Below are 24,411 nucleotides of genomic sequence, written 5' to 3'. Positions count from 1 at the left end.
TTCACCCTGGGTCTAGCATAGTGCCTGGCACACAGTAAGCAGTCAACAAACGAATGACAAAGGCGTAGATGCTTGTGGCCTGAGCGCTGTAGCTGGGGTGTGGAGGAAGCCGTCTAGATCCGCAGTTCCCGCCCTGGCACAGGGTAACAACCCCAGCAGAGGCTCCGCACTGCTCCAGGGTCAGCTGCAGAGTCGGGCCCAGCCAGCGATCCGGAGCCACTGCCTAGGGCAACGCCTCACCACGTGACGCCACTCGGGGGTGGGACTTCCGGCCGCCGAAGTTTAACAATCTGGGCGGGAGCCGGAAGCACAGTGCTGGAGTGGGCTGTGAGGTGGCCTCCGGTGTACCGCGGCCGAGAGGTGAGGTTCCGGAGGGCCTGAGGTCAGCGGGTCATCGCCCACCGTGTTTTCGCGCATTCCGGAACCCCGCCTGCCTCCGGCCACCTCAGGGGGCGGGTCCGAGGTTCCGGGACTCTGCGCGCCCCGGCTGATCCCGTGCTCCGGACGGTTGCCGAGCAGGGGTGCAGTAGCGGATCTGGCGCGGAAGTTGGAAGCAGCGGGCCAGGGGCGCGGACCTCTCTGCCAGCGACGACCTCCTGCCTGACCTGAGAGGTGGCCGGGTCAGCTGGGGTAGGTTGGTGGCGGCGCTGGGGGATGTGCTGCCTCTGAAAAGTTTGCAGCTTCTCCACAGTTTGCCTCCTTTTGTAAACCTCTCTAATGAGACTCGTTTAGTAGGCGCTTAAATGCATTTTACAAGATAACCCCAGCTGAGCAAGTCTCCTGTAAGTAAAATGCATTTTTGGTCAATGAAAGTTGAAAAACTTTTATTTGTTTAAACTAATTGTTGTTGAGTTGTTTCATGTAGCTGTTATCTCTAAATCCGGGGATGGCAGTCTATTACCGCCTTGTGTCCTGACAGCTCACTTTCCCTAAAACCCACTTTGGAAGGCTGATGTATTCCATCTCCCTCAAATGTGCTCAGTTCTCAGAAGACAGGTAGGTGGGCAGATGGTTCCCGTCCCCTCTCCACTTTCAGAGATGGAAACATACATTAAATGACTTGGCCAAAGTCACTGTCACTTAACTCTTGGGCATTTATTTCGAACCTACTTTTTCTGAGCCCTAGCTTAAGTGATCTTTCCACTACAGTATACCACACCGCTCAACAGGAATGATGTATAGTAATAGTGAAGACACCTTTCAGTTGTGTTTACTGGATTTAGAAATCGCCTTTCCAGCACTTTATTCCTTCAGTAGGGAACCAGAAGGGCACATGTTACCACATGTTAAAGCACCAAATCCAGATACTATGTCTACATTGCAACAGATGACTGTAACGGTTTATAGTAGCAATGTATTTATGTGATGAATGAAGTATAATGAATCACGAGTGACTTTTCTAATTAAAATGTTTTAGCCTTTTTATAAATCCATTAAAAAAAATTTTTTTTTTGTCTCTTGAGAATCAAAGGGTCCTGTAGTTATCCCTCTAGTCCTTTGAAATAGGGTATACTGGACATAATTGTGTTGTTTTGTTGATGACTTGGGAACCTGTCTGTGACATCACTAATGCTGTACTGTACTCTTGCACTGTTCAGGAAGGTATGGAGGATTTATTTCTAGGTCCCCTTCCCTTCCCTCCCATGTGTTTTGGAGCATTTTTTTTGACCTGTCATTCATTACTATTTACTGCCCTTTAAAGTGTCTTCCTAGAACAGCTTCCTTGCTTTCTGCCTTCTAGATTGCTTTAATTTGTAAAATCACTGTCAGACTTATGTTTGAACTGTATATACTGTGAATAAATAATATGAGAGGGAATTGTAGACCAAGAATTGGTATACGGACTTAGTGACATCTCCTTTGGCTGTATTTGCTAATTTTGGAATTACTTGGGAGAACTGGAGTGACTGAATTCTGATCTGCAGAAGTGCTACAGTTTATCATACATTTTAAAAAACATTAAGAGATTACCTATCCAATACTTATCTGTAAGTACCTACTGTGTGCCAGGAAAGTTTCAAGACTGATGGTAAACAAGACAAAATCTCAGGATCTTTGTTTTGTTCATACTGAGAGTGAAATATAAAATATTACCAGAATGAAATACCATGAAAAAAAAAAAAATGAAACAGGATAATGGGATAAGGGCAGCTGGTATGGGGCTGCTTTAGCCTTGGTGATCAGACTAGGCTTTTCTGAGGAGGAGATATTTGAGCTGAGACTGGAATAATGTGAAGGAGATGACCAAGGGAAATCTAGGGAAAGAACATTCCAGGCAGAGGGGGCCCGAAAATGGAAATCGTGGAAGCAAGAACGAAGGCCTGAGTCTAGTGGCCCCAAGGAAGAGAAGTCGGAGAGTTACACCTGGGCTGGTTCTGTAAGGCATGATAAGGAGGTCAGATTTCATTATAATATCTGTGGCGAACCATGGGAAAGTTTGACTAAGAATGATCTGGTTCACATTTTAGAAAGATCACTCCAACTACTTTGTGGTAAGCACACTCTGGAGCAAAAGTGGACAAGTAGCGCCACTTGTTTTAGCTTAGATGCTTCATTTTAACTTCCTTTTTTTTTTGTCTGTCCTTAATTTTTTAAATATACTGTGTTAAACTATTTGCAGGTGCAGTCATGCAGGAAAACCTCAGATTTGCTTCATCAGGAGATGATATTAAAATATGGGATGCTTCATCTATGACATTGGTGGATAAATTCAACCCACACACATCACCACATGGAATCAGCTCAGTGTGTTGGAGCAGCAATAGTATCCTTTAAAAAACAAAACAAAACACTTTTTCGTTAGGTTAAACAACCTAACAAAAGTTCCAGTATCAATGGAACTTTTGCATGCAACCCATGAGAAATATATTTTGCATGGCTATGAAAGCTAGATAAAAAGAAACAAGAGTTTTATTAACAATATGTCATGAATGCACATTAATATTCTCTGTTGATTTCTAAAAATTTTAATTGTAGCCCATTACATTGAAAAATACTGCAATTAATATGTAAATATAAATGACTAGATCCAGACCATAGAATTAGTTTTGTTACCAAAAGTTTATTATTGAATCAGATGGGAAAAGATAGGTAATAGTGGGATTTTGGAGTGAGTTTTTGCATCTACATTTGTATATTTGTGGATCTGGTTTGAAAATTAGAGACAGAAAGGCAGAAGCAAAGGTTGGGTGAGGAGATACAAATTAAAATTGTCCAACATTCCCATCTTATTGATGTACTCTCATATTTCTCTTCCTTTCTATGATGAAAATAGTCTTATTTCCCAAACAGGCAAATCATAGTGAATTTTCCTAAGCTTTTTAGGTTTCTGATTCATACCCTCCCTGTTTTCATTTTCTCCTTCCTATATGGGGATAGAATAAATGAGGCAGTGAAACTTGTAAATCAGGATTTCACAGCCTCATACTGTTGACGTTTTGTCTTTGCCACATAATTCTTTGTTATGGGGCTGTCCTGTGCATTAGAGGATGTTTAGGAGCCTTTCTAGCCTCTACCCACCAGATGCCAGTAGCCCCGAGTTGAGAACCATAGCTATAAAGAAAGTACTCATCACTTTTTATATAAATGTGTTCTATATACTTGGTATGCTAGAAATTATTCTTTTGTGGAACTTCTACAGTATTTCTTAAGTAACATTAGATTTTAATACTTCTGACATCAATGATGAAAGTAGCAAAGCATTAAAGTATGACTGATTCATGAACAAAAGTATTAGAAGTTTTCAAATCCAACCTAATTATTCTTGCAAATATGTAGCAAAAATGAATTTTCTTATTGAATTAAATTTACCTCTTTATCATTCCTTGATTTTGTTTTATAGTAGCAAAATAAATTACCTTGGTACTCTATTAATCAAACTCATTGTGAAATGACTACATTTTTTAAAAAATCACAATCCATGGCCTGTTTAGAAAATATTTGAATGTTTTGCAAATCATTCAAAAGGAATGCAGTTAGAACTGCTTGTTAAAGCATTGATTTAAACTTCTGATATTTTAATTCGTTAGGACTCTCAAAATCAGATTCTTATTTTTGGTTATGTTATTGTATTTTATCATTTTAGTTTTAAAATACCTACCTTACATTATTTTGTGTTTACTGATTGTTCTACTTATAATTTATGTCAAGGTAAATATAATTTTAAATTAATTTAAATTTTAAAATAATTTAAAATTAAATTTTAAATAATTTAAATTTAATATAAACTTCCGTAACAAATTGTTGCTATTTAACCACATTTCTTTATATTTCTATATTATAATGTTTATTAATACATTTAAGATTGAAGCATTCTATCAGAGAAATTCTAGTTTTGAGAAAATATCAGGTTTTATTTTTTTAGTGGACAAATAAGAGACTAATGCGGATATTTGCTTCCTAGCTTAAATGAGTAGCAAGCACCCTGTAAATAAATAACTATCTTGAACAGTTTTTATAGATGAAAAAGCTGATTGATATTTGCTGATGTTGCTTTTATCATGCTCCCATTCTTGAAGGATAAAATTAGACCTTCTGGCCTATGCTTTGAAAGTGGAGTAGTATTTCACATGTGTCACATAGCTTTCAAGCGATAGCAAAGCCAGAAAGGATAGTTCTCGTCTTAGTAATTAGTAACCTGAGCCATTTTCGAAAGCTAATGTATAACTGTGTTCATTTGCTTTTCTTCTTAGGTTGATGTGCTTGCTTTTATCTTCACAATTCTTATATTAATAGTCTTATATTAATAGTGCTAGAGATGCTCATGGATTGTTTTATGCTCCATAACTCTTTATTTAGATAACTTTCTAGTGACAGCATCTTCCAGTGGTGACAAAATTGTTGTTTCAAGTTGCAAATGTAAACCTGTTCCACTTTTAGAGCTTGGTGAAGGGGTAAGTGATTTTTTAAAAAAACTTTTAAAAAAATCTTTGTTCTACTTGGGTCGTTAATGCTTATTTTTTATGGTGCTTGCAACTAAATGTAAAGGTATTTAAAAACATTCTTAACCTAAGGTCAAAATTATACAGTAACACTTACAGGTGAGACAGGTACTGAAACATCTTTAGGTAAAATAATACTGGATCCTGGGAGAGTAATCAAGGACTTAAATTTTGTCAACTAGGCACTTGCTTTTTCCATTTTCTGTCTATGAAAGGTTCCCTGGTATGGCTGCCTTTTTTAGGACCAAGGCTCACTTAGGTCAAGAGGTTGACTTGACTATAGAGCCCTGATGATGTAGCTGTGCCCTCACTGATGTTGGGCTCAGGAGCATCAGCTAAAGACATCTCTTTTGCTTTTGCTTTTGTTCACCTCATGCTGAGGGACCTGCCCGAGCCTCTCCAAACTCTCCTGGAACAGGATGGCTTTGTCAAAATAAGCTTTGGTCCCAGAGCATTTTAATGTAGAGTTCCCTGTATATTGTTTTCTTATTCTTTTGTTTTGTAAATTAATCTCTTTGATTCAGGATAATGCTGACTTCCTCATTTCCAATCACACTCCTTGAAAGCTATTTCTTTTTTAAATAAGATAAAGTCTAAGTAAAAAGGTAGTCAGTAGCTTATTCTTTTTTTAAGTTTCAAAGTTTTCATAGCAGACCCTAAATCATTATGAATTGTCTTAATTTTATCCACTGGAGTAGGTCAGGTAGCCCAATTAGAACACAGTAGGACATGGAATCTAAAAGCTCATCTAACTTAAAAAGGTCAGTCCTTTCCTAAAGCTATCTGGTGGGATTGATCCAATCCCGTTAGAGAGAATGTCTGCTGAGAGTAGAAATGGAGTTTGAGACACGCTCCCTGTTCAGGCTCAGTTAAGTAAAACTGAGGCAGAGAGTGTCCCTGGTTGAAAGAAGTCAAAGTGTACTCTTCAGAAGCAGGCAAAAATATCTTAGTCGTCTTTGGAAATTTAAATTTTGTCAAAGGTGGTCAACAAACATTTGCTTATTTAACTATAAACATCAAAACAATTTTGATTCCACCTCCACCACAATATGTATTGTGCTACTTTTATGCATTATGCCTTAGAACCAGTTTGGGACTGGACCTTTTTTGTTGTTTAATTAAAGTCGCAAAAGAACAGATGATATTCACAAATGTGACAGAATTTTAAGGATTTTGTGATTATTCCATATCAGTTGCTATAGTTAATTTCTTTTCCCACAGGTAAGAAATCACATCAGAATGCAGGTGGATGGAAGTGAGGTTATTATAGTTAAAATTTGAATCTGCTTTAATTTACTTACAAAAATATTGTGCAAACATTGCTTTTGTAGCCTTGATTGGTAATTTCTTGTAAGATATTATTGTGTTGATAACCTTTGCTTTGTAAGATCTAAGTAAGTCTTTTTACTAATGTGTCATATGAGATATTAGACCTTTCCAACATGGGAAGATAAGATTCTGTTTTACTCTAACATTATTTTTAGAGTAGAACTTTAAGTTCATATTTATTTTCTTTGATGTTCTGTTTTACTTCTTTTAAAGTAGGCTGTTTGGTATTAAGTTTTATAATGTATATGATAGGCTACTATATAACCTAGAAATTTGACCAGCTCTTAATTTTGGATTTTGAAAACTGTACCCATTGCTTATGTCTTGGGGAACAGGATTTTTATAATAATCATATGGTTTTTATTAATTATTTAAGTTCACTTGCTACATTAAAACTATATTAACATAAAAAAAGTCTTCTATCATTAGGGTAAGCCAGCTATAAATACAGCTTTTGTTCTGAGCCCTTAAGATTAATTTGAGTTGTTTTTGACAGTTAGAATCCTAATATATTGATCTTTGATGGACACCATTCTTGTCTGTTTTCTTTAAAGGTTATTTTTATAGCTTTTAGCAAACTGTCCAGATTCTAAATTTTATTGGTCTGTTTAGACTAAAGTCAGTTCCCAGCATTGGATCCTTTAGGAGAACTATACCAACTATACTGAAACATTGATGCAGTGCGCTCCTGATATTTTTATATGTGTTAGTAATTTTGAACCCTTTGTCAAAATTTGAGAGCTGTAAGAAACCTTAGGGACAGGGGGTCATCTGTACCCTTTTAAGAACCTAGATGTTTTTGAGATGCATGGACTCTTCAATGTAGGAACAGTAGATCTAGACTTCATCTCTCATTTCTCAGATGAAGAAACAGGCTCAGAAAGATAAGGTGACTTACCTAAATGTACATAATTTGTCTTTGGAATTTATTTCTGTGTTTTTTTTCCCCCATGGCATTCAACTGGAGATGAGAACAATTAATATAAGTACATAGCATACCTGAAGATTAAATATGAAAAAAAAAAAACCATACAACATCTGTGTTCTGTGTTGTAGCATAGTTGTGGATGGGTACTACCAGATAGATGACATTCATAGATAATCATTGTGAAAAAAACTCAATTGTCTACGGCCATGCCACTCTGAACAAGCCCAATTCCATCTGGTCTCGGAAGCTAAACAGGATCGGGCCTGGTTAGTACTTGGACGGGAGACCACCTAGGAAGACCAGGTGCTGTAGGCATAAAAAATAAGAAATAAGGGATTGTAAGCTGACAAGGTCCTTGTAATCTGTGAGGTCAACTAAGCATTGCCTCACCTAAAAAAAAAAAACCACAAAAACAACAAAAAAAACCCCAAAACTCGATAAGCTCTATACTTTTAGCCATTTATTTCATAAATATTTATTGAACATAGATATATTCTTTGCTCTAATGAAACTGACATTCTGGTGGAAGTCAAACAAACTAGTAAACGGAATACCCAAATAGTGATAAGTTATGCAGACAACTAAAATGAGATACCTAGATAACAAGTTACATTAGGTAGCCAAGAGACATCTCCTGAAGAGGTGGCATTTAAGTTGCTATCTGTTGACCAGAAGAAGCCATTCAGTCAAGGTTCAGGGAATTTAACTTTCCAGGCAAGGACAGCTGTGTAGAAACCTTGAGACAAATAGAGAGTCATTATGTTTAAGGAATGTAAGAAGGTCAATGTGGCTGGAAAATTAGTGTGTGAGGAAGAAAATGGTGACAGATGAGGTGGGAAGGGGCCGGATGAATGGGGCTTTGAAAGCTAGTTAATGAGTTTGGAATTTATTCTGAGGCTGATTAGAAGCCATTGATTTTTAAATGAGAAAGACATGATCTGATTCACATTTTATAAAGGTCACCTTACTTGTGGAGCATGGAATGTAGGGAGGTAGAAGTGGAAAGAGGACAACCAGTTAGGAGGCTGCTATTGTGGTTTGGCAAGATTTGGATTAGGGTGCAAGCAGTAGTGACAGATAAAGGAGGGCCTGTATGGGGTTTATTTTAGTATTGGGGTTTAGAGAATTCATGATAGATTCAGGGAAAGGAGAATTAGGAATCTAAGGTAATTCTGGATTTTTATCTTGAGAAACTGGATGGGCAGTGTCTTTACAAACATGAGGAAGAGTATAGAGTCAAGTTCTGATGACTTGATGTTTGAGACTTGGGCTTCTTAGGGGAAATTTGCTATGAGACTTCGGGAAACTATTTGTCCTATTTACAAGACTTTCTCCATCTGTAAAATGAAGAGTTTAGACATCTTTTAAAGTTCCCTCTACCTTTAGTGTTTTCTGAGCTGTGGGTTGATTCTAAGGTATTCTGTGGAAGTGCAAGAGCAGGTTTATTAAGGGGAGATGTTAAGGGCAAGCCCTGATGGGAGGCCAGGATTTGCTGGTGTTTCCTCAGCTTCCTCTGTCACCTCTGTTCTATGGAAGAGAACACAACTCTGGTTGATTTCCTTGAAGCCTTTTTGAACTCCTTACAAGCTGTTGGTTCCATGTGGAAGATGATGAGAGGCGAATCTTTAGTATAAGTATTTGAATGTTCTTAGCATTTAATTTAACAAATATTTATCAAGTACCTTAAGTGTTGGATGAGACTTGAAAGTCATGTCTGGTCTCTTAAATTAAGGTAACTCTTTTTTTCTTTAATAGCAAAAGCAGACATGTGTCAGTTTAAATTCCACATCTATGTATTTGGTAAGCGGAGGCCTAAATAACACTGTCAATATTTGGGATTTAAAATCAAAAAGAGTTCATCGATCTCTTAAGGTAAGCAGCTTTTTTCTTTTAATCCTTACAGAAATGGGTATCTCACAGTGTGTTTAGTTCCCAAACTTTGCTTTTAATTTTGAACTTTTATGATAAAAATAAGATGCTTTAGTATTAAGTGAGATTTGTTAGGGGAAATAAAGATGCCATTTAGCCAGAAACATATTTTTTTTGTCTACTTTTTCCTCCATGTATGTCATTAATGCATATTATTGGTGTTTAAAACTTTTTTTTCCCACTTAGTTCTACTTTTGTTTTAATGAACCACCTCACATTTTCTGCAGTATGGTTTACTGTCAGCAGAGATGTTTTTTCAAGGCACTGTGAAAAAATGAGAGTAGTTTTGGGAAGATAGTACTCTATCTGATAGTCAGAGTTGTGGATTTGGCTTCTTAGTTGTCTAGTATATTTGTGTATGTATTTTCATCTTGGTAATGAAATAGTTTTTAAAATAATTTACTGTTTATAATTAGTGTTTCTTTAAATAGTTAGTTTTTTGTAGTTTCAGAAAATAAAAATGTCACACAGAACCCTCTGGGTTATGAAGGTTTTTTTTTTTTTAATTGTGCTTTTCACTATCGTGTTCTTTTGATATTTGGAAGTCCACATTTATTTTTAATTTTTACATGACTTAAAGAAGTTCTAATATGGAAAATTTTAAACATTTATTTGTACACATACATATATACACACATGTATTCATCATATCTTACTTCAGTGATGATCAGCTCATAGATAATATGTTTTATCTATGTTCTCATCTACTCTCAAATCCTCATACCCTCAGATTATTTTGAAGCAAATACCGGATATCATTATCATCTTGTAATATACCTTAATGTCATTGAGTTAATTCTAATTAGGGAAATGGTATATAGAAGAATGGTTTTCTCTTAGCTAAATTGAAATATAATCCTGTAATTACTGTTTAAAATATTACCTTTGGAAGTTCATTATTTTATGTATTAGCTAAACTTTGAAGAGGCTTACGAAAAATTGAAAAATTGCCAATAATGAAAATCATTCATTTTTATTGAATTCTTTGATATGCCAGTCACTGTGCTTGACATATGTTTATCTATTTATCTCAACAACTCTGTGAAGCACGTACTACTATTCTTATGTACAAGTGGAGAAACTCAGGCTCATAAATGTTAAAGAACTTTTTCAGCGGTCAAACAACTAGTAATGACAAAGATGAGATGCAAACTCAGATGTTATTCATTGTTTAATCTTTTAAATTATTCAGCAATTGAATAAAAGTTATTTAGAGGGATATACTTATTATGAACAGGGAACATTTTACAAAATTGAGAAGAGTTTAGAAGTCTATGACCCGTTTTGTCACATATTGTCACACAATTTAGGAGCATCACTTACCCCCTCCCCCCATCCCTCTTTACTGCATGGCAAAAATTCTACTAATTTCTCTATCCTCAGCTTTCAAATTATTCTCAATAGTTTTTTCTCTTATTGTTTGAAACTCTTTGAATACTTTATTCCTTCATTCATTAAATTAATAAGTACTTGACTGACTAATTGTAATAGTGGGAAATCTAATCTTTCACCTTCAGATCCCTCCTCTGCAGTGTTCTTTCTGGTAACAGCACAATTTTTGGCACTGAGTGACATATTTTCCACAGTTGAAAAAACATACCTGCTTCTTTGCAGAGTCATAGAAATTGTAGTGCACCTCATATTCTTAATTTCCCAAACGGAAACAATGCGCTAAATGTCTACTCTTTCTTTTTTTCTTCTCATCAAACATTTTTTACTCAGGGTAGCAGTTGTTTCTTTGATTTAGCAAAGGAATAAAATGTAAAGGCACCTCCAAACATGCTTGAAGGACCATTTGGAAAAGTTGTAATATAAGTGGAATAGTATAGTTACTATTCTTGATATTAAATTAATTATTAGATGCAAAAGTTAATTTATATTAAGATGCGATACTAGACTGTTAAAAACTACACCCCTGATCCTGATCACTTGTCTATGTTCCTACTAGATAGCTCTAATTTGATGTTGGAAAGCATAGTCCTTGTGAACTCAGTTTGTTTGAAAACAGTTTTATTTCCTCAAAGTGGATTCCCCTTCGGATGTAGGAGACAGCCTCGGAGAAGGAAGCAAACATGCTTTGGAGTTTGTTACGGAATTGGATCCTGGTACCACCACTTAGCAGTTATGTGGGCTTGCACGGGTTTCTTAACCTTTCTGTGTCTCATTTAGTTAACTCATCTATAATATGGAAAAATGACCTTGCCTTCAGGATTGTTCTAAGGATTAATAATAATAATAATAATAATAATAATAATAATATATAAAGCTCCCAGCATTAGTAGGTATTCAGTAAATAGAAGCAGCTACTATCATCTCTCAGGCATACCTTGCTCATTCTGGCTTCAGGGCTTTTGTTTTTTGCTCTACTTTGTGGTGTCTGATTTCTTTCCCCTTCCCCTAACTTATCTCGTATCCTTTCTTTAAGGTTAAACTCAAGCTTTATGTCTTCCATAAAGCTTCCTCTGTCAACTCAGTTCACAAGGATGCCTCTTTCTCTTTCCTTTTGACACTTTGCCTCTACCACAAATTTAGCATTCATTCTGCTGTTTTCGTGTTAACTTAAATGTCCCATCTTCTCAATTGAACAGTAATACTCTCAAGGGCAAGGGACTCTCATAATAATCAACTTGCAATAAATGTTACATGTCAGTGGAAGTGAATTCTTTAAGGTAGACATAATACCATAAAGAAATTACCTTTCCTTTCTGTCTCTTGTTTCTGAGTGCCTGATCATTATTATAGTTGTGAAAAATAGATCTCAGTTCCCTGAGAAGATTTGGTGTTGATCAGATTGTTTCTTACTTATGTGAGTTTTTAAATGTTATTTGAGGAAAATGTTAAAGCAAATATTAGGTTGACAAATAGATAATATTTATAAAACTTTAAATTTAGAAAAATGTGAAAATTTTTCATTTTTTTTTCCTTTCAGGATCATAAAGATGAAGTAACTTGTGTAACATATAATTGGAATGATTGCTACATTGCTTCTGGATCTCTCAGTGGTGAAATTATTTTGCACAGTGTAACCACTAATTTATCAAGTACTCCTTTTGGTCATGGTAGTAACCAGGTACAGTATGGGTTTTTTCAAAATAAAGTTGATAAGATAGATTTTTTTTTATATAAAACAAGGAATTTAAGCTTTTAAAATTAAGTATTTTAAATTTGCATTTAGTTTGCTTGAAAACACAGCTAGCTACTTTTTAATGGTAGTGTTTTAAAATGTTCAAATAACAAGCTAATTTATACTAGATTATAGTGCTTACTTGAATTCAGTTAGGCCATTGAGTAGTCACATGCTCCTAGAATATAACTATATATAACAAACACAAATAGCATTAATAGGTTAAGCCCAAAACATGGATATTAATCTTTTTGTGATATTGCAGTTATAGGAATATTGCATAGCTCAGACCGTGTCAGATATGTTCATGAATAGGCCGGTGGACATAGAGTGGTTGAGTGTGTTTAGGTGCAGAGTGAATTGAGTTTTGTTTTTTGTTTAAGTATATGATAGTTAATGTATCACGCTTATTCATGTATTTCAGGTTAATACAGGAATATTTAGGGAAACTTTTTATAAAGGGAAACCAGTCACATTTTTTCTTTATAAAAATTAGTTTATAAAATTCTTAAAAAAATAAATTTAGTTTCTCAAGAAATGTAATTCTTGTCTAACTTTCTATGAAATTCTCCACAGAAATTTCCAATGAGGTATCTTACTTTAATCCTTACTTTTTATTGTAATCGTTTTGGCCATAATTACTATTAGATAAAAGATGGGAGCTCCTCGCTTTTGAAAAGCACTTTTTAAAGTTATTATTTGAATAGTATATATATAATGTTTCAGGAAAATTTAATGGATATTAAAAATGCATAGAAGAGTCTTTTCAAGTTTCATATATATTGGGAATAAAAGCGATATACATATAAATGATATACATATAAATAGGTGGTTGATGTAAAACAATGTTACGGTGATTCAGAACAGTGAGAGAAAACTGGGAACAAAATAAGGAAAATTGAAAGAAGGATTTCAACTAGGTCTAAGGCTTGACTTTTTGTTCTTACTGCAATATAAACTGGCCTGTTTGCCAGTTACTTGATTCTAACTTGTATTAGGGTTAACTCTACATTTCCACACTATAGTTGGAACCATATCTTCTTTTCTTTGTCTTTAACCATTGTCCAAATTTGTGCCTTACATGAAAAAAGGTCCTCCATTAATGTGAATGGATGATTATATTTAATTTTAATAGGCTACTATAGAACTTTGGGAGAAGGATGTTTTATATGGAAGAAATCTCAAGAACAAAAATAAGGAACAGAAGGTGCATGGTTTTATTAGGGCCAGTGTGAGAAAAGATTGGAAAGATATGCATGAACATAATGTCGATGTGGGACTTTGAATGCCAGACCAAAGATTTGGCTTTTGTTTTGGTAGGCATTTAGGGAACTAATCAAAGTTTTTGTTTAGTTGAATGTCAGAATGATAGAATCCTTGAACTGGAAAAAAGCCTTTAGAGATAATCTCACTTTCTGCATTGTGGATGAGGATAACTGATTTGCCACCGAGAATGTATTAATATTGTCATACATGTAGGAAGCAATATTTTTTGTTTTTGTGATTCTTTTTGGTTATTTGTATTTTGATAATGGAGACATAAAGCCTAAGCCCTTAGATGTTGGAATCATTGTGAAAACTCTTACCTAGTATTCAGATTTCTTGCTATGTAAGGAAATAGACTAATTTCTAATTTTATTTCCTTTTTCCTTTTTTTTTTTTTTTTGTATATTAGAGGCATGACAAATTTAGATTTGTAAATTCCTGGCTGACTTTTCAGTAACACAAAAAGTAGGTCAGATAACTACCATGTGTATTCTTATGTTTCAGTTTTTATTGTATCTTGCTAAAGAGTTTTCTTATTAAAACCAGGTATGAAGGAATAATCCTGAAAACATTTGGTTTAGTTATTGCTCTTGGCCTTATGTGTAAAATGTTTAAATTTTTAAAATTGACATATAGCTTACACATAATAAAGTACATATATCTTAAGTGTAGAGCCAGATAAATTTTTATATATACAAATATTTGTGTAACTACTACCAAAATCAAGATAGAGAACATTTCCAGCACGCTGGAAGACTCCTTCTTAACCCTTTCCAGTCACTACCTCATATTTCCTAAGAGAGTTTACGTGTTTGGTTCCTTTTAGTCTTTATTGTTTGCTTTGTTGCATGGAATAGTAGTAGTTCATACTGCTTTACTACTGCCTAGTTAGTGTTCCAGTATATGGATGTGACACTGTCCATCTTATCAATCATGGACATGAGTTGTTTCTAGTTCTTAGCTGTTATGATAAAGCTACTGAAGCTGCTGTGAATATTTTTGTGCAAGTATTTTTGTGGATGGATGTTTTTGTCTTCAGTCAGGGAATCACTAGGTCTCAGGGTAACAGATTTACTTTTTAAAAAATTGTGCAAAAGTTTTCTAAAGAGCTTGTGCCATTTTATACTTTTCTAAAGTGCTTGTGCCATTTTATACTCCAGTTGTTCCACTAATACAAAGTATTGTCTATCTTATTAATTTCAGCCACTTTGATGGTTATATAATGGTGTTTATTATGGTTTTAATTTGCATTTCTCTGTGTTGAATGACTTGAGTGCATTTTCATACACCTTCTTTTGTGAAGTGACCAAGTTTCTTCCTCTTTTTTTTGTATTGGGTTATTTGTATTATTCTGGTTGATTTGTATAAAGTTAATATATAGTCGAGATGGAGTCATTTTTTGGATATGCATATTGCATATACTTTTTAACCTACAGCTCGCCTTTTTACTCTCTTAATGCCTTTTTTTAAATGAACAGACGTCCTTAAATTTAATGAAATCTAGTCTAGCATATCATTTTTTTTAAAGGATGCTGGTTTTTTGTGTGTGTGTATCCTCTTGAAGAATCTCTCATGCCCCAAGATCTTAAAAATAGTGTTCTTCGTTTTCTTTTAGATAAAGCTTTGTTTTACTTGTCTTATTTATATCTATTATGATCCATTTCAAATTTATTTTTTGTGTATGGTATGAGATAGGATTCAACTTTCCATACTGGTGTATAATTAGGCCAGCATTATATGTTGCAAATACCATGCTATTGCCAATGGGGTGAGCGTAGGTGGTGAGAGGGTTTGGCGAGCATTCCAGATAGAGGTTATCACTTTCCTAGAATCCTTACTACCATTTATTGTGTTTCAAGCACTGTGATCATTGCTTTGTATTACATTTTGTTGTTTAATCTTTGCTACTTGCTTGTGAGGTGCATGTTATTCTCATTTTACAAGTGAGAAAACAGATTCCAGGGCTTTGAGGTCCTAAGACTCTTACCTGTTTTGGATAGCTGTAGCATTGTTTCTTTTGGGATCTTTGTAGCTCAGGAGCAGCTGAATGTATAAGGATTTGAGGGTCCAAAGCTTCTGGAAATTTTACGGTATTCTCTTGTCACTTTGTATAGGAGTCCAAAATTCTTATCTCATCTTCATGTTAAAAATTTTTCTTTTAAAATTCTAGATGATAGATAGGTTGCTGTGTGGTTGATTTTCAAAGGATTTTCATTGATTAATAAAAAATTAATAGCATAGTAAAACTGAAATTATCTCTACTTTAGGAAAACAGTAATGGTCAAAGCTTATCTCTACGCAAGGTTAGATAAACCAGAACCTGAGATTTTCATGTGCCTGCCGCCGCCTGCTAGGGCAGTTGGCATTTCTATAGGATCTTTTGGTATAGTTTTACATTGCAATTCAGTCCTGCATTTATTTGTAAAGCTAGCTGTGTGAACCTGGCCTATTTACTTAACTCTCAAGCTTTCTTTTCCTTATCTGTCAAGTGAGAATGAGAATATACTTTCAACTAGTTTTTTTGGGTTTTTTGTTGTTGTTTTTTAAGGATCAGACGAGATGCTGAATACATTGTTCAGCATAGTTCCTAATATTTGGTAAGAGATCGATGAACTTTATTGTGAACTTTGAATGAATAAATACATTAATTCATTAAAAAAGCTGTTGTGATTTACTTTCCCAAACTGGTTTGAACATCTTTAGGTTTAATGCATACCCTCTGAACCTCTGGAGTGGGGTATCATATTTCTTGTTTTGGACCAACTTAGAATAAGGAGAGCATTAAAGAAGGTGAAGGAATTGAACTGGAGTGTTAATTTTTTTCCCTTTCCCTGGAACAAATGTTTATATATTTTTTGTATACCATATTATTTTATTTTCCTCTGTACTATTAGAACAGCGTACAGGCTAAGAAATAGCAGTTGGCCCCTGTGCGCGTAAGTACGCAGTCTCAATTTTCTTAGTGAAGAAAGTCATCGTTTTCATGATTCTTTATGCTTCAGTTTCCCCTTTTCTGGCAGTGTGATTGAAGTCTTTGGAGTGTTTTTTTTTTTAATTAGTTTTTTTCCCTACAAATGATTTTTGCTGTGGCTTATTGTATTGTTGACCAAACCATACAATTGCTAATTGATCATTCATTAAAATTTTTTAAAAGATTTCTCAAAATTCATTTAATATTTCAAATGTATTAAATATTCATTCCTAAAATTTAAACAATGTTCGTGAAAATTTCAAGTGTGTCAAAAAATTGACACAATTGAATTCAAATATACTGTTACCCAACCCAATTTCTGTGTCGATCAGTTTTACTATAGATAGCTTCTGAGTGATTGAGAAAAGTAGTAGATAGGGCATATCTAATGATTAAATTAAAGATTTTCTGTTTTTGTTTCTATGAACAATCAAGAATTTGAAATCTTTAAAACTATCAAATTGATTTCATAGTAAAAATGATAAAACCAGGGAGTCCCACTGAATATGCATTATACTGAATTTCATATCAGAAATGAGATTGCCTGAATATATTTAGAATCTTACTTTGATGTGTATGAGCTGAATTGAAGCTATTAGTTTTATGTGGATCACTGTGGTTTTCTGCAGGGGAAAAAGAGCCTTCCTGCTTCTGCAGAACTGCCAGGGCTGACAGACTTCTTAGATTATAATTGCGTGTCACTATTTGGCAAGTTCAGCAGCTTAGGCTCACAAATACGTTAACCTGTGTTGGGCTTCTCAAACTGCAGTCTTTTTCAAAGCAATTGAAAACATGGGTCTATTTTACTGATTCCTTAAATTTAAAATGATCTTTCTGTGAGATTTTAAATATAATGTATTTCAGTATATGTTAAATAAGCTATTGTCTTCAGTGAAATTTTTGATATTTTAGGTATAGATTTTGTAAGTATTAATAAGCCTGTTTGAGCACAGAGATCTAGTAAATGCTAATAATTATTAATTACAATAAAAAAATTATTTTGTCAAGAATGAGTTTAATTCTGATTTGGTTAACTCGGTGACTGGTTATGTTTGTACCTGAATTTTGGCACTCAAAAAGTTTATCTTACTACAAAGCTTTCTTTCTAGAGTAGTGGTCTCCTTTATGATATAGAGGAGCATTAATATACCATGTGTACTTAATAGTATGGCATTGATTCTCGATATATTTCCTTAGTACTTGTGTATACTTTTCTAGCTTATATATTATGTTCTTAAGCAGTTTTATAGTTGACATGTTGGCATAAAATAAACTTCTATATCTTTACATATTACTTCTTAAAGACTATATTTTTCCTCTATTTTTCTCTTTCACTTTTTCTTTAATGGGATGTAATTTCAAGAAAGTTTTCTTGCAGTATTTCTATGTATAGCTGTCTTTCTTCTCTGTGGTTGTAGTCATGTCGTTGGTCCAGTCTTGTTTTGTGTTCTATCCCAGATATTCTCATACCACTTAGTTTTCCTAATGGCTGCATAATATTCCATTGTTCAAATGCCACCGTTGATCTAAACATTTCTGAATTTAAGTATTTTCTAAATTTTTATAATTGCAGTGAGCACCACATGTTAGTGTTGTTTCCATAAGTATATATCTTCTGATTTTGATGTTTTCTTTGAGATTACAAATTCTCTTTCAAAGTAACTAACTCAGTCACAGGCTCACATTTTCTTTCCTTGAGGAGCTTAAGTGCGTTACTGTATCTTTTTGGTCTCAAGTGTCTGATGATAATTTCAGTGTTTTTTTCCTTACAAGTCACTTGTTCTTTTTCCTTAGATGACCAAAGGATTTTACTGGACTATGTCTTGGTGTTGGTCTTTCTGTATTACTATTCATAGGTACATGGTGTGCTCATTTAATATATAGTTCAAAAATTTTCTTGTTTCAGGAGTTTTCTTGAATTATAGTTTTTAGTATTTCTTCTTTGTCTTTGTTTTTTCTTTGTTGGGTCTTCTTTAGTAATTCCTTTCTCTCATAATTTTTAACTGTTTCCTTATTTTTGGTTTTTAACAATTCTTTTTACCTATCTTTAAGATAATTATCTGTTGTTTTTTTATTCATCCTTGTATTTCTTTTAAATTAGCCTTCATTTTTGAAGAGATTTTTAAAATTTCTAATTTTCCAAGTTCTGACATCTTATTTCTGAGCTTTCTAATTCTAATTTATATTGTTTTTTTTAAATGTCTTGCATCATTTTATTGTCTTTTTGGTCATCTGTTGAGAATGTTTCTCTTCTTGTTCTCGTAATAACTTTGTATGGGATTTATCTGTGAAGTTAGTTTCCCTGACCATCTAGATAGAGATGAGGTCCAGAGTATCTTTTCTAATTTCTCAGACCTTCCTCTTGTTTTCAGGTAGCTTGTTTGTTTGTTTGTTTAATAGCAACTTGTTTTCTGAGGTTGCCTGGCTCTGTTCTACTCCACTACATGTATGTGAACTTTGGCTTTCCTTCAGCTGTTGACTCCATCCTTTTCAGGTTTGCTTCCACTCCCAATAGTGTCTCCTTAGTGTAGTGCCCTGACCTGAGAGGGAGGCACCTTGGCTGGTCACTTTTGGGAGTTCATTGGAGCTAAACGGCTTTAGCTCTTCTGACTTTTCTGCAGACCTCTAATACAGACCCACTAATGCAATGGGTATTCCTGGTTTCAGCTAATGTTGTCCAAACTGGTCACTGTGTTTTGCTGTGACTACCTATATAGGGCTATGTAGGGCTTTTCCTGTTCTCAGATTTGTCTCAGACTCCTTGTTATTTTCCTCTGCTTCTTCCTGCAGAGACACTCATACTGTGAAGGACTTGTGATTGTTAATTGATTGGCCTAATATTTTGGGGCTTATGGGGATACCTGATTATCTAGTTTTGTTGTGAATGTTGTTTATGGGATTTTAGTTTTGTTGTTTGGTTTGCTTTCTGTAAAACACACACAGACACACACTTATACTCAGTGTGCTGGCAATCCCAAGACCAGGTTTGATGATTCACGAGGAGGACTAATAGGACTCAGCATATATTCGTATACATGGCTCTGATTTATCACAGCGAAGGGTACAAAGCAAAATCAAAGGGAAAAAGCGCATGGGGTGAAATCCTGAGGAAACCCGGTGAGAGCTTCCAAGATTCCTCTCTCAGGGGAGAGAATGTACTTAATTTCCCCAGCATCAAATTGTGACAACACGTATGAAGAGTTGTCTACCAGGGCTGCTCATTAGATAGTCATTGCCCCGAGTTTTTATTGGAGGCTTATTACCTAGGCACCGTCTGCCTAGCATGTACTCAAATGCTAGGGAAGCAGGTGTTGAGCTCTGGTTCAGCCAATAAACCATACATTTGCACAAAAAGTTTAGGCACAGTGAGCCAGTCGTATCAGTCAGTGAGCCAGTCTTTATCAGTTGGGGTATTGGGAACCTTCTCAAAATTCAGGTTCCCAGAAGTCAGACAAGGGCCAACCTTGAAAGCAGGACTTTCTAAGGATACACAGTCTCAGGTCTGCTTAAGTCTTTTTTGCACACATAAACACACACATATACATACACATAAAAGGGGGAATTCAAGAAGATTCAAAAACTCTGTGATCACCATAACCACTATTTTCTCAGAGTCCTCCAATTAAAAGGATTTTAAGTAACACAGAAATACGTTTAGATTTCCATTTTTGAGAAGGTTAGTGTTGCAATAGTGTGAAGGATGGATAATAAGCTGTTGAGAATGGAAGTAGACATTAGCTTCGATGATAGTTGATTTGTGTTTGAAATAGGACACTGGGAATCAAGAAGAAAGAGGGAATGGACTTGAAGGGACACTGTATATTCGTGTTTTTGTATATGTGTGTATGTAGATGCATACATATATGGTATCTAGTATATATATTTGAGACTAAAGCTATAAGAATATATGAATGTACATTCTTGTCTCTGCAAAAGGAAGGTTTTTTTTTCTAAGCATGGGAACAAAATCATAAGTCATTGGGGACAAATTTGATTAAATATGTAAAAATTTAAAATCCGACAAAAAGACTTGAAAAAATCAACAAATTGAAAGGAAAATGGGGAAAATATTTATACCTATGACAGCATTAATGTCCTTATTAATTCAGTTCCAAATTAGTACGTAAAAAATCTTAATAGTCCAATAGAAAATAAACGAAATAGATTAATGGGTAATTCACATTAATGAGTAATTCACAAAAGAAGGAAGACAAATGATCACTTAAGCATTTTTCAACCAAGAACTTGTAAAGCGTGTACAACAGTGAAATAACAAATTTTCATAAATTAGCAGTTTTTAAAAATGATGGTAGTTATGGTACTTGGAAATTGGAAATAACCTAAATGTCCAACATTAGATTATTTAGATAAATTGATTTTCATACATTTGTATATTATCCAGTTTATCCAGCTATTAAAGTCATGAAGTAGAAAATATTAACGACATGGCTAACTTTATAATAATAAAATATAATCTCAGATTTTCTGTTAACACTTTACTAAATACACACAAACATACATACACACAGAAAAATTCTTAAAAGAATATCTCCCAAAATGTTAATTGGTTTTTCTCTAGGTAGTGGGATTATGGATAGTTTTTTTGTTTTTTTTTTTTACCCCACTCTTTCAAATGTTTATAGCAGGGTGAACAAACTTATGACTCATGTGCTGGCTGTTATTTTTGTAAGGAAAGGTTTATTGAAACACAGCTATGCTCATTTATTTATGTATTGTTCATAACTTTTTACAGTACAGCACTGTAGAATATTTACTCTTTTCCTTTAAGAAAATGTTTGCCATCCCTGATCTAGAGTGAGTGATGTATTTTTTATATTTAGAAACAACCTCCCTCCTCCGCAAGCACACACAGTCTTATATAATAATAATGTATTTTAAGAAAAAATAGAATTGCTGTGTATAATGCTGGGGTTTTTCATAGCTTCTTGGCAATATATTTTTTTCTTATAAATAGCTTGAATCTGGAACAAGATAGGGAATTAAGTGCTGCTGATACTAAAATAAATTAATACTTATTTTAAAAGAATTTAGTAGATTAATACTTTGTTTATCCAGGAACATTGGATATTCTCTTAATGTTATTTTAAAGAGATGATAATTCAATAGATGTAGAAAGTTCAGAAATGAATGTTATCAAAGAGATAAAGGGGAGGCATTTAAAGGAATCAGTGTGGCTACCTAAGGGTCTTTTCAAAAAATATGTGTAAAAGATGATTCAATAGGTACATAAACAATATTGAATATGGGAACTGTGTATGTATGTACCACATCTTTATCCAGTCATCTATCAAAGGACACTTAGGTTGTTTTCTTGTCTTGGCCACTGTGAATAATGCTTCAGTGAGCATAGGGGTACACATATCTTTATGAATAAATGTCTTCAAATTTTTTGGTAGATACCCAGAAGAGGGATTGCTGAGTCATGTGATAATTCTATTCTTAATTTTTTGAGGAATGTCTGTACTGTTTTCCATAGTGGCTGTACCAATGTACATTCCCACCAGCAGTATATGAGGGTTCCTTTTTCCCCACAACCTCTCCAACACTTGTTATTACATGTCTTGTTGATCATAGCCATTCTAATAGGTGTGAGGTGGTATCTCAATATGGTTTTGATTTACATTTCCCATCTTTTCATATTCTGTTGGCCATTTGTATATCTTCTTGGGACAAGTGTCTGTTTAGGTCCTCTGCCCATTTTTTAATTGGATTGTTTGGGGTTTTATTTTTGCTGTTGTATGAGTTCTTTATATATTTTGGATATTAGCCCCTCATTGGAGGTGTTGTTGCAATTATCTTCTCTCATTCAGTTGGTTGCCTTTTTGTTTTTTTGTTGGTCTTTTGCTGTGCAGAAGCTTTGAAGTTTGATGTAGTCTCATTTATTTTTGCTTTTACTTCCCTTGCCTTTGAGGTCAATTTCATAAAATCCTCTCTAAGGCCAAGGTTTATAAGTTTAGTGCCTATGTTTTCTTCTATGTATTTTATTGTTTCAGGTCTTACATTTAGGTCTTTGATCTATTTTGAGTTAATTTTTATGTATGCTGACAAATAGTCTAGTTTCAGTTCTTTTGCATGTGGCTCTCCAGTTTTCCCAGCACCATTTATTGAAGAGGCTTTCTTTTCTCCATTGTATATTTTTGGTGCCTTTGTCAAAAGTTATTTACCCATATATATATGTGAGTTTATTTTTTTCATTCCATTGATCTGTGTGTCTGTTTTTCTTCCCTGTGCCATGCTGTTTTGATTATTGTTGCGTCACAGTATCATTTGAAGTCAGGAAGTGTGATATCTCTGGCTTCCTCCCTCCCCCCATAGGATTGCTTTGGCTATTCAGAGTCTTTTGTGGTTTTAAACAAATCTGATGATTTTTTTGTTGTCGTTGTTCTCCTTCTTTAAAAAATGCTATTGGGATTTTGATGGGGATTACATTAAATCTGTATGATACTTTGGGTAATATGGCCATTTTAACTATGTCAATTCTTTCAGTCCATAAACACAGAATATCCTTCCATTTCTTTGTGTCTTCTTCAATTTCTTTTAGTAATATCTTGTAGTTTTCAGTGTATAGGTCCTTCACATCCTTTAAGTTTATTCCTAGATAGTCTTTCTGACACAATTGCAAAAGGAATTGTTTTTTTCATTTCTTTTTCTGAAATTTCATTGTTAGTATATAGGAACACAGTGAATTTTTTGTACATTGATTTTGTATCCTGTAACTTTACTGTATTTTTTTGTTTGTTTCTAAGAGTTTTTGGTGAATGGAGTCTTTAGGGTTTTCTATATAAAGAATCATGTCATCTGCAAAAAGTGACAATTTGATGTCTTCATTCTCAATTTGGATGCCTTTTATTTCTTTCTCTTGCCTGATTGCTATGGCTTGGATTTCCAGTACTATTTTGAGTAACAGTGGTGGGAGTGGGCATCCTTGTCTTGTTCCTGATCTTAGAGGAAATGCTTTCAGTTTTTCACCACTGAGTAGGAGATTAGCTGAGCGTTTGTCATACATGGCTTTTATTATGTTGAGGTACTTTCCTTCTAGAACCATTTTATTCATTGTTTTAGTCATAAATGGATGTATCTTGTGAAATAGTTTTTCTTCATCTGATGATATGATCATATTTTTTCCCTTTTATTTTGTTAATGTGTATCACACTGATTGATATCTGTATATTGAATCATCCTTACACCCTTAGAATGAACCCCTGTTGATCGTAATGTATTACCTTTTTAATGTATTGTTGTATTGATTTGCTAGTATTTTGTTTAGGATTTTTGCATCTGTATTCATCACAGATGTTGGTCTGTAGTTTTCTTTTCTTTTCTTTTTTTTTTTCTTATCCTTGCCAGGTTGTGATATCAGGGTAATGTTGGCCTTATACAGTGAGTTAGAAAGTATTGCCTCTTCTTCAATTTTTTAGAAGAGTTTGAGAAGGATAGGTATTAAATATTTGAATGTTTAGTAGAATTCACTAGTAATGTTTTCTCTAAATATTTTTTTTGTCGAAGGCTAGTACATACTATTTTGAACGTCTTCGAAGTAAGTAGAATATGAGTTTTTAATATCTAAAAGCCAGTGGTTTAAAATCTTTTTGGAATATAAAAGATTAAATTAGATAGAACAAACAAACTAAATCTGCTCAGATTTGACATTTATTCCATGCCAGTTTTATCTAGGACCAAATATAAAGCTGAAACTTGCCTACTAGAACCTAATTCATTGCTTGACTCAGGACTATAACTTAACTGTTTGAAGGTATCTTACAGCCAGTTCCCCACTCAAGTGGATTCTGCTTAATTTGTATATTTAGATTGCTGTTCCTTCACAGGGAAAAATTAAATGTGAAGTACTTAATTTTTAGCACAGTAAATGGCAATATGAATACAAGTTTGAAAGCAGTATTTT

General features: G+C 34.3%; 1 protein-coding gene and 1 pseudogene across 3 annotated transcripts in view; both read left to right on the top strand.

The window, feature by feature from the left end:
- The first annotated feature begins 272 nt into the window (after nucleotides 1–272).
- The window catches only part of NEDD1 (NEDD1 gamma-tubulin ring complex targeting factor), a 42,949-nt gene continuing 18,810 nt past the window's right edge, over nucleotides 273–24,411 (top strand). The window contains exons 1-5 of one of the 3 annotated variants that reach the window (XM_039874055.1): nucleotides 273–360; nucleotides 2,621–2,764; nucleotides 4,798–4,892; nucleotides 8,953–9,069; nucleotides 12,056–12,196. In XM_039874055.1, coding sequence (XP_039729989.1) covers nucleotides 2,629–2,764; nucleotides 4,798–4,892; nucleotides 8,953–9,069; nucleotides 12,056–12,196 — 489 coding nt within the window. In that variant the 5' untranslated portion in view covers nucleotides 273–360; nucleotides 2,621–2,628. The other 2 variants (XM_039874054.1, XM_039874056.1) reach the window with 2 other exon arrangements.
- LOC120611803 (uncharacterized) lies at nucleotides 7,394–7,512 on the top strand (annotated as a pseudogene).

Source organism: Pteropus medius, unplaced genomic scaffold, assembly GCF_902729225.1.
Source record: "Pteropus medius unplaced genomic scaffold, Ma_sr-lr_union100, whole genome shotgun sequence".
In the NCBI taxonomy this organism is placed as follows: domain Eukaryota; kingdom Metazoa; phylum Chordata; class Mammalia; order Chiroptera; family Pteropodidae; genus Pteropus; species Pteropus medius.
Note: the sequence above shows the minus strand (reverse complement) of the source record. Positions and strands in the feature narration are given on the sequence as shown.